This window comes from Muscardinus avellanarius (genome assembly GCF_963383645.1).
Source record: "Muscardinus avellanarius genome assembly, chromosome: 7".
NCBI classification, from domain to species: domain Eukaryota; kingdom Metazoa; phylum Chordata; class Mammalia; order Rodentia; family Gliridae; genus Muscardinus; species Muscardinus avellanarius.
Genome location: NC_137793.1, coordinates 40,843,304 through 40,855,051, shown reverse-complemented (window position 1 = coordinate 40,855,051; position 11,748 = coordinate 40,843,304). Strand labels below are relative to the sequence as shown.

The window sequence follows — 11,748 nt, the reverse complement described above, 5'->3', positions numbered from 1 at the left end:
AATAGTGATTTTCAAGAAGAAATCTTAAAATAATGTAATTCCATTTATAATTTCTCTACCACTTATGTTGCTATATATTTTATTCCCACATATGTTAAAATGGTACCAAGAAATTATTTATGCTTTATATAGTAGTATATCTCTAGAGGAAAAGAAAACCCATGCATTTCCCATTTCTAATTCTTGATTTTTTTTCTGAAGTTTTAAATTTCATTTTGGTATCATGACTTCTACTTAAAGCACAATTTAAACAGTATTTCTGTTGTGCAGGTCTAATTCTCTGCTTTCCTTTATGTTAAAATGGCTTTCCTTCACCTTATGTTGTCATTATCATTGTGTGTGTGTGTGTGTGTGTGTGTGTGTGTGTGTGTGTGTGTGTGTACACTGTGCTGGGATTAAACCCAGAGCTTTTCTCTTGTTAGTTAAACCATCTCTGTCAAACAGCTTCACCCCCAGCCCTTTACCTTGTTTTGTTACAAAGAATAACAGTACTGGTTGTTGGAATTCTCAATTGAAAGAATTCTCCTTTCATTTCTTTGAAAATATCTTTAATTTTCTTTTTGATCTCCATTGCTTCTGAGAGTTACTCCCTCATATGTCATATGTAGTTTTTCTCTGTCTCTTTCAAAATTTTTTTAGTTGAAAGAATTATTTTTAGTAGTTTGACCATGATGCTCCTGAGTTTAGTTTTCTTTCTAGTTATCTCTTATGGAATTACTGAGTATGTTCAATTTATATTTGATTTTTTTTCCACCAAATTTAGGAAAATTTCAGACATTATTTCTTAAATACATACATGTGTTTTTGTCTTATTATTTTTTCTTTAATTTAATAGGATTCTGCCAGCTATTAGAGACTTTATGCCTTACTTGGAAACAAGGTCTCACTAGGTTGTTGAGAACCTCACCAAATTGCTGAGGCTGGCTTTGAACATGTGGTCTCCTGTCTCAGCCTCCCAAGTACTGGGATGACAAATGCATGCCACCACGCCCAGCTAAAGTCCTGTCTTTTAATTAACACATGCTTGTCATCTTGGGTCTGTTTCCTTTGATTGCTTTGTTTCCTGGTTATAGGTCACATTTATTGCTTCTTTGCTTGTTTGGTGATTTTAAATTGATGGTGAATATTGTAAATTCAATCTTGTTGAGTTTGGATGTTTTGTCTTTTAGAGAACATTGCATTTTTTTTCCCTCCTAGAATGTGATTGACTAAGAGCTATTTTCAATCCTATATAGTCTTGGTTTTAGGTTTTAAATGAGCCGGTCTAGAGTAGTCTTTACTCAAGGGTGTGGTCTTTACTTTTAGAACTTGGTCTTTGTGGTGTCTCTGCTGAATGCCTGGGCTATTAATCAGGTTCTTCCTCCATGACTGGACAGACAGTACTGTCTGTCCAGATTCCAGTATCCCTGTTCTTCCCTTAACCCAGTCTTAGCCATTGTCTTCTAGGTTTTTCTAAACTTTTCCCATGTACATGCATGGCTTAGACTTTTGTTCCACTTCTCCTTTACAACTCTCTGACTTTCTGTACCCTGACCTGTAAATTCCATTCATAATAGCAGCTCCAAACTCTGATCTGTGATCACTGTGTGCTGCCCGAGCCTCACCTCATAAAGGGAATTGTTCCTCAACAGGGAGCTTGGGTGAAGGTGGGACTGACTCACTTTATGTTTTTCACAGTCTGTGTTGTCTATTATTATCTCATGCCTAAAAATAGGTGCTTTATATGTTTTGCCCAGGGTTATAGTTGTTTACAATATGAGGGAATAATTAAGTATCTATTAAAGTATCTATTATAGGCTGAAAGCAAAGATCTCGTTCAGCTTTACACATAGTAAACAGCAATTCACCTTTTCATCTAACTTAGTAAAAGTATTGCAAATAAGAAACATAAAAATAGATTGTTGGAATATAAAAACTAAAAAATAGAAATAAATCCTTGATATTGATCCTATTTTTTAATCAGTGACTTTTTTAAAAAAAGAGTGTTCTTAATTGGAAAAAACATAGAAGACCCTTTGGATTGTTTCAACAAAAGCTTAGGGAATCATGTAGTAAGTAACATTGTACATTTACCACAGAACTGAGATAAGCTTGATGGATTCCTAAAGAAAATGAATGGGTCAGATTCTTTAAAAGACTGGAACATTTTTGGGTGTGCCTTAGTGTTTTTGCCTGTGTATTAGGATTTTAATACTTAATTTCTTCATTGTTCTCCTTTTCCATATAAAGTTAAAGGGTAATAAGTATTTGAGTAAATGAAGATGAAACTGTTTATCTGTCATCCTTCTGTCTATCTTGTGGTACTGGAGATTGAACCCCAGAGGCATTCTACCTCTGAGCTATACCCCTGGCCTTATTTATTTATTTATTTTGAAACAGGGTCTCACTAAGTTGCAGCAGTCTTCACTAAGTTTTTTGGTGCTGGCCATGAACCTGTGATTCTCCTGTCTCAACATCCCAAGTACTGGAATTACAAATGTGTGCCACCATGCCCACTTCCCAAACTTCACTTGTTAAACACTTTGAAAACTTTATATGAATATGGGGAAGATACTTTTAAGGTAGTTTACTAAATTTCAAAATGTATTGTCTTTCTGCTTTTAAACAAAAAAGTGTACGTTGATTTACTGAAATTTATGAAGAATTTTTTCTAATTGAGATGATTTTAAGTTGGAAGGTTTAGGATAGTGAATGCATATTGTTTTATGAAACACCCAATAACTTTTTACTTCTTTTTTAGTTTAAAAAAGTAACCACATCCCTGATTTCTTTGTTCTATTTTTTGTGATGTCTTTGTTATTAAAGTATGGAAATAAAGGCTAATGATTAATTTAAGAGTCTATTATGATTTGATTTTGGTGGGCATCAACAAATAGCAACAATTCATTACCTGAGCTTATGTTATTTAATTTTCCAAACATTTAAAAATTCTTAGTTGACTAATTTTCTTCTTATAAATATTCTAGCTCTCTATCAACATCAGTGTACATCACCAAGAAGAGAATTTTGAAGACATTTGCTGAAAAGGCTATTGAGAAAAATTTTACGAATGGGATGAACACGCTCCAGTTAATTGACTACCTGCTGCAATTTGAATGATAACATTACCCACCTGGTACAGTTACCTAGTGATGTACCTGTTCTCACGATACCCCATTTCAGTGTGCTTGTCTTGATTAAAGAATTCAAAGTGGAGTACCGCAAACTTGATATGGATAATAAAAAGAAAGACAAGGACAAATCAGATGATAGAATGGCACGACCTAGTGGTCGATCAGGGCACAACACTCGAGGAACTGGCTCTTCATCATCTGGAGTTTTAATGGTTGGACCTAACTTTAGAGTGGGAAAAAAAATTGGATGTGGCAATTTTGGAGAATTACGATTAGGTAAGACTATATTATTTATTGTATTACATGAGAAGAATTTGTGTATATTCATTTATTTGCGGGTCTGGGGATGGAACCCAGGGGCATTCGACCTCCGAGCTACCTATTTTTTATTCTTTATTTTGAAACAGGTTTTTGAAAAGTTGCAGAGGGCCTCACTAAGTAGCTGAGACTGTCTGTGAACTGTGATCCTTTAGTCTCGCCTCCTGAATGCTGGGATTATAAGTGTGCGCCACCTTGCCCAGCTGTATATTTTATTTTATTTTATTTTATTTTATTTTATTTTATTTTATTTTATTTTATTTTATTTTATTTTATTTTATTTTATTGTGGTACTGAGGATGGAACCCAGGGGCATTCTGCCTCTGAGGTACACCTCCAGCCCTATAGTTTATTCTTTATTTTAAAACAGGGTCTCACTGTGTTACAAAGGGCCTCACTTAAGTAGCTGAGGCTATCCGGGAACCACAATCCTCCTGTCTCAGCCTCCCAAGTACTGGGATTACAGGCGTGCACCACCATACCTGGCTCAGAATTTATTTTTAAATATAAGATACTCTTTGGTGAAAAGTATTTAGTTTTTAATTAATTGTAATTTTAAAGAATACAAATTGTTGGAAATTTCTATTTATAGTTTCATATGTAAGAAATTCTCTCATATATGTCTATTTTCTTGAGATTAGTCATTATCATTTTTTGAGAATATAAGAAAATAGTTTTAGAAGGCTTAGCAGGCTGAGATACCTTCCAATAAAGCTTTTGCAATATGTCCCTTGGGATGATATTTAATTTCTTTTTATATTTTAAAATATTGGGGATCTCATCACTTTATGACAATATATATGGCTTAAAGTCATACTAATATGCTAAAATGACATAAAGCAAATGAGATTTACATTGTAGTAATTTACTTTTGTTCTCTCCCCCCTCCCCCCCAATCTCTCAAAGTATATCTGGGTGGGACTAAGGGATCTATAATCTTGAAAGGTACTCTAGAGTATTGATGCAGGTCATCATTACTTAGGAAATTTTAGGAAAGACTAGTCTAATTAAACCCTCTAACTCTACATTTAAGGGAGTTGAAACTCAGTGAGGGAAAGTTATTTGCCAGATGTCATATAGCAGTTTAATGACAGGCTCATCAAAATCTAGGTCTTTGAACTCCAACTATAATAGAGCTACAGCTGTCTCCATTTAAGAGAAACAATAAGGAAGGTGGCATGGTTATGTAGGACTCAGTATGGAGGTAATTGAGGTCGCTGGTCAATGGATATTTGAAGTAAAAGAAAAAGCACAAATTTGCCTTATAATTTTCCTTAGATCCAATCCTGCTGCTGGAAATAAATCCATTGTATGTTTATCTACTCAGCTGCTCCTTATAATCTTGTAAAATGCTCTGATTTGTAGTGACTCTTCAGTCTCCTTAGTGTTTTGTTGTTAAAGTACATTACATGTTTGGATGAAGCAAGCCAATAAAAGGGAATGCATACTTGGTAAATAGCTATGACATGATATAGCTCATAGTCTTGTTTGCATTTGTTTAGAGATTCAAATACTTGAAAAGGTAAATATTTTACACTTCGTTTTTGAAAGATGTTAAATCAGATACTTTGAAATTCTTAAGTTGTTTCTTACTTTGGAGTTAGAGAAACCAGATCATTAACTTGTTGCCTAACTTTGAGCAACATCCATCCAATAATTCTTAATGTTGATAATACAGTGGAAAAATATAAAGACGGTTCTTGCCATTATTGAACACTGAAGCCACTTAGCTACTCAGGGCCTCAAGTTCCTCAACTTTATAATAGAATTTTTTTACTTTCTAGGTTATTGTAAAGTTTAAATTTAGATGATAGTGTAAAAAGAACAGTGGTATATCTATATATATTTTGGCCATTTTTGCTCAAACTTTATTTCCTACAATGTATTTCAAGATGACTATACACAAACACATACTTACTACATATACATTATGTAGGTGTGTATGCCTGTCTATGTGTGTGTTTTCATGTATTCACACACAAAAAAATCTAGAAGACCATATTAGCCAGGACAGATATGAGAAACTATATGAACCACATGCTAAAAGTATACTACATATTAAAAAGCAGTAAAACATCCCCTTCTTTTGCAGTCTATGAATAAGTAGAAATATAAGATGACTTCTGAATATACCTGTTTATGTATCTAATTTAATCAAATCATTAGGCATTTATTGTACATATACATGTATAATACACAAATTTATGTATTTAAGTGTATCATGTATGATGTATATATGTATCTCACACACACACACACACACACCTACCTTTGTTTGTATACAGGCAGAGCTAAAGGGGGCATTTTATTGCTAGTTTCAAGGCCCTAAATAGTTTCTCTATTTGGAGAAAGCTATTATAAGCATTATTCTTTGTATACCTGCATAAAAAATTTTTGTTAGAAATTGGTTTAGACTGTTAAAATACTTTCTTTAAAACCACATTAATAGACACGTCTTGCATATCTTGATTATTTCTGTGCTGATTTTTTTATAGTTAGTAATGAGTAAGAAAGAATATAAGGGATATATGTTATAGTAGAATTAATTTCAAGAAGTGGTTTTTTGGCATTTTTTTTTTATTTTACAAGACTTTCTCTGACAGTGTAGCACATTAAAAAAACTTGGGCACACAACTCAAAGTATCCCTATGTCCAAATACCTTAGGGAGAGACAGTCCTGCCTACTGTTGAAACTGTTCCTAAAGGCAATTAATTTTAAAAAGAGGAACATGAGATAAAATGGTGCATATTAAAATTTTAAAATTAAGTTATATTAAATAAACATGCTAAGCATTTTTGTGTGTGCTTTTTATTTTAAATGAGGTGATATATTTGTGGTTTCATTTTATCTTATGTATATGTGGTAAGGCTTGGATTCTGCATGTTGATTGATGTCTTTCTACCTTATATAATCAATGGTTTAGCCACTAGGAATGTTTTTGATGAAACAAAATACAGGTAGCCAATAGTTATATACAGGGTTGTATTGTATAATTTTTAATATTTGAGCATCTTTTTCTTTCTTTTTCTTTTTTTTTCGGATAATGGACGATTGAATCCATATTGAGCTATACCCCCAGCTCTTTTTCTATGTTTTTTTTGAAACAAGCTCTCAGTAGGTTGCTCTCACTAAGAGCTCTCACAAGCTCTCACTAGGTTGCTGAGGGTCTTGCTGCTGGCCTAGAACCTGTGATTCTTCTGTCTCAGCCTCTTAAGTACTGGAATTACATGTGTGTATTACCACACCTGGCTGTTTGGACATCTTAACCTTTTTGGCTGGGAAGAGCCTTCCCCTCCTGGGTTTGGACAGTTCTTAAGCAATAGCAAAGGGCTCCACTGCGAGAATGCCTTTAATGTACATGCTAACCAGTCAACAGCATTCCTCCTTTATCTGGCCCACACCCAAGAGACAATATTTTTTTGCTTTGATTATCCCAGGGCCAGGTACCATGCAACAAGAGACAACTTTTAGAGCCCAGAAGTCACTGGAATCATGGAGATTAACCCAATCCTAATTTGTTTAACCTGCCTAACCTTTTCCCTGGGCACTGCATTTCAGTGCTTATGCCACCACACCTGGCAGTAACACTCCTCTTTTTAATGTGTGTGTGTGTGTGTGTGTGTGTGTGTGTGTGAGAGAGAGAGAGAGAGAGAGAGACAGACAGACAGACAGACAGACACACACACACACACACTGAGAATTGAACCCAGGGGCATTCTACCTCTGAGCGACACTCCCAGCCCTACTTTTTTATTCTTTATTTTAAAACAGAGTCTCACTAAATTGTTTGCCAAAGGCCTCACTGAGTAGCTGAGGCTGGCCACCAACCTGTGATCTTCCTGTCTCAGCCTCCCACGTACTGGGATTAAAGTGTGTACTGCCATGCCCAGTTCATTTCATTGTTTGCGTTTGAAAATTCTTTTGTTGAAAATTCTTTAGGTTTTACAATACATATCAAATACATGTGCAGATTTGGATGATTCATCATTTTATGTTTACTAATTTCTTAACTGAAGCATATTATAAAACAACCTAAAAAGTAATAAATACTGTTTCTGAGAGTAGAAGCCAATAAAATTTCAGTTTTTCCAGCTACATATCACTACATAATATAATAAAAAGCTTTCCAAAGCTAAAAGAAATTAACAAATAGAAAATGTTACTACAACAACAACAACAAACAAACAAACCCAGGAGTTTATTTTTGTTCTACATAATAACAGACCAGAGGGAAAGCACTCAAGGCTGTCAAGGACTCTGGACTCTTAATGTGGCATCAGCACCTGTGTGCAGGGTGATCCACTGTAGTTTTTTCCCTCTTCCAGCCAGACAGCTAGTAAGAAAAAGAGCTAGTTCATTCAGGAAGTGGGGAATGGCATGCCTGAAATCCCCAGGTATGTAGAACTTAGTCACATGGCCACACTGAGCTGAAAGAGAGGCTATGAAATGTATCTCTCACTGGGCAGCTGTTTTCAAGCATGGGAATTCTGTGGAAAGAGAAAAATGGATATTGGTGGACAACTAGTAGTCCTTTCTATAAACATATCTACAGTTTCTCAAGAACATAATTCTCTGTAATAATTACCACCTTAACACCACAACATTGGTAAAAGTATCTTTTCAAGCTCAGTATGGCTGAAATTCTATTGAAAATGTCTTTTGAAATTAAATTAAAGCATCAGTTAAGTAGCACCTCTCTACTTGGAGCTATTTTTAAAGGGATTCTCTGCATATCCACACTCTCTCCCTCTCACTCAGACCATACACACATAGTTTGACCATCATTTGTACATGTGTAAAACAAGTATTAATTATAAGCTAATTATATTAGACGATGGCTATGCTAGGTGACAAAAATTCATTTGAATAATTACTTAATCTTTGCTTATGTTTATAATTGTGACCTCCCTCCCCCAAAGGTTTGGCAAAATCTCTAGCGATAAAAAAAATGATACTTTTAGAATTTAATGCTTTCTATTATGACCTAAAAGGCATTAGACCATATAAAAGTCAACCAAAACAATACTTTTAGAAGTATTTGGCATATTTTGGTTCTAAAAATTGTTATGAAAAGATAATGTCTTGAAGAAATGAGAAGTTCATCTTTGAACTTAAAATCAGTATTGTTCTTTTGGTTAATTAGGTAACCAGTTCCTCAGAACTAGGTTCTTCTGTGTATCATTATTTACTATTAGCTTATTAGAGGAAACCTAAATTTTCTCACTTTTTTTTTTTGTTGTTGTTGTTGTACTGGGATTAAACCCAGGGGCATTCTATTTCCGAGCTATCCTATCCCCCCAGTCCTATTAACACTGTTGTATAAGATGATTTAGATGCTATACATCTGAGGCGGAAATTTTGCTTGGAAAATTTAATACCATTCATCAACTGCTGTGTGAAAAGAGGTTAAGGATTATGCAGAAAAGTTACATGTGTGAAAATTAACAATTGCCTACTCTATATTCAGTAGCCTATGTGACCAGGGCCAGTTACTCTCACAGTTAAATTACTCTCACAGTTAAAAAAAATCTACTATTCTTATTTACTAGATTAAATGTGAGCCCTAATAAGATTACATCCTGTAATAACAAAGGATAGAACATTAGTATAAAGGAGAGTAATTTTACATTCTGCTTTTATTATAGGTGCTATGGTTTTAAAATTTAATTAGCATACATTGATTATTGATTACTTTCTAAATTGTATACAATATTATAACAATGTTAGAATCTATTTTGTTAATTAACTACCATGTTTATTAATATCACTTTTAATTCTGAATCTTTGTTAAATACTAAATACATAATTGAGTTGATCACAAATTTAAATATTTTCTTGTTATTGAAGTTTTTTGTTTAATAAAAATCTTTGCTTAATGTAAATGTACTATCTTTTTTCTTCAGAGTACAGTTTATATAATGCATTTTTAAAAGTAAGTGGTTGGTAGAAAGTAACATTTTTTTCTTTGTTTTTCAAGGGAAAAACTTATACACAAATGAATATGTGGCAATTAAACTGGTAAGTTCATACTTCTTATTTTTCTTTAATTATTTCCTTATTTATATTTTAATTATGTATTATTTTCATATCATTTATAATATGGGTGTTAATTTGAAAATGAAGAATTGCTATATATATAGATGATTTTTTGTTACTAAGGTCTAAAATCAACAATGCCTTTCAAATATATTTTAATGTTGAGCATTAACTTGAATGTTTTTCTATGCTATAAAACTTCAGGCCTCTTACATTGGTAACACTGTACAACAGAATTTAAATTTTGGCACTATTTTTAACTTAGGGAAGCAGTTTTAATTAGATAAAATAGCAAGATTTATCTTTCTTATTCAGAATATGGACAAAGCAGTATTCAAGATTATATTCTTTGAAAACATTTTTAAGTGGATTCTGATTTTTTTCTGTTGATATTTTGTAACTATGGTAAAGCTGGCTATTGCTTGACTTTTAGGGATTCAAAATGCTTGATGTGGGTATGGCACAGCAGGAAAGCAAATTCCCATGGTACTATTCTGGCTGTGTGTTTATTTAATTATTATTTTATGTTTTTGTGGCAGCATCTCACTGTATTGCATAGGGTTGGCATCAAACTCATGATTCTCCTGCCTCAGCTTCCCAAATGGTTGGGATTACAGAAATGCACCACTGTACCTGGCCTTGGAGCTAATCTGAAATCCTAAAGTGTGGTTATATGATAGAGCTCTTTTGAAAGAATCGGAACCTAGGAAATTATTTTTATAAGGTCACTTTATTTTCTGTCTGGTTTTCCTAACGTGGAGCCTGGCTTAGTTTTTGCAATCTACTTGCCTTGGAAATTCATATAAAAAAAGAGAAATAGAGGAAGAGGCAAGTGGAGGAAGTAGAACAACTTTTGAGATGAAGTAGGCAAATTCTCCTACTCAGTATATATTTGGGAGGATAGACTAAATTTCATGCAGTAAATACTATTTGTTTTCACTTGGAAATAAAGATGTTAGGGTTTAGGTACCACCAGAAGAGAATGAGTGGCTGATATATGGCATTTAACTAGATGAGTTCAGCTTGGTTTGAAAGTCTCGCTGTGAGCCTGATGATACACAAAATATTATTCTATTTAATTAATTAATTTAATCCAGGGCCTTGTGCATGCTAGGTAAGTGGTCTGCTACTGAGCCACAGATCTCAGCATCTATAATACAAAATCTGAGCCGGGCGTGGTGGCACACACTTGTAATCCCAGCATTCGGGAGGTTGAGACCTGGAGGATGGTGGTTTGCGGACAGCCTCAGCTACTTAGTGAGGCCCTCTGCAACTCAGTGAGACCTGGTTTCAAAGAATAAAAAATAGGGCAGGGGGTGTAACTCGGAGGTCAAATGTCCCTAGGTTCCATCCCCAGACCCGCAAAAAAAAAAAAAAAATCTGATTAGATCATCTTACTAAGATTACTGTTCTTGAGTTGGGTTCACAGAATCAGTACACACAAATTATCAGAGATATAAAGCTGAGTTAATTTCTAATTTATAATAAATGAGATATTTTACTATTACAAGTCCCAAATGCCCAAATCAGTATAAAGAATATATTTTATTTTCTGCAGGCTGATCTACATAGAAAGAGCTAAGGTTTCTAATAGTCATAAAATCAGGACAAAGGGAGTTAATATATAGGAATCATAGTGAGGAGGCTCAGGTTGCAGGAACTGGACAGTATTTGAATGGGCATTTCTGATGTTATTACTTTAGAATTCTTTCTTTTTTCACATTCTTAGCCAAAGGTCTTGCATCTAGATATTTTAGGACATTGGGCCTAGGAGTGGTATGCAAGGATAAAAGTATGGCAAGGCCTGTATTTTGTGTTACTGATTTAGCAGCTGGTAGTAACCAACTCCACTCATGGGAGAATGTCCTGCATGCAAGGGATATTTATTTGCTAGGCTGAGGCAGATACATAATTGCATTAAATATGAGCCATTGTTGAAGGCTGACCTTTCCCTCTCAGTTTTAGTCATCATGTGTGATCCTTAGGTCCTGAGATTTGGAACAGGTTTGTCCTGTCCATACCACTGATGCCTTAGTAAATGTGTGTGTGTGTGTGTGTGTGTGTGTGTGTGTGATCTTCAGCCTTTCTTTTTTTCTTTTTGTAGTGCTAGTGTGTGTGTGTGTGTGTGTGTGTGTGTGTGTGTGTGTGTGTGATCTTCAGCCTTTCTTTTTTTCTTTTTGAAGTGCTAGAGCTTTAACCCCAGGAGCATTCTACCTTTGGGATATACCCCCAGCCCCATTTTTTTTTTTTTCAATCTTGGAAACAGGGTCTCTAAGACCC

The 11,748-nt window shown here is 34.3% G+C and overlaps 1 protein-coding gene across 6 annotated transcripts in view; it reads left to right on the top strand.

The window, feature by feature from the left end:
• Positions 1-3,211: 3,211 nt before the first annotated feature.
• The window catches only part of CSNK1G3 (casein kinase 1 gamma 3), a gene marked incomplete at both ends in the record, with an annotated part of 73,568 nt that continues 65,031 nt past the window's right edge, over positions 3,212-11,748 (top strand). For all 6 annotated transcript variants that reach the window (XM_080698213.1, XM_080698211.1, XM_080698210.1 and 3 more), the window contains 2 exons: positions 3,212-3,389; positions 9,410-9,450. In XM_080698213.1, coding sequence (XP_080554339.1) covers positions 3,212-3,389; positions 9,410-9,450 — 219 coding nt within the window. The remainder of the gene's footprint in view (positions 3,390-9,409; positions 9,451-11,748) is intronic.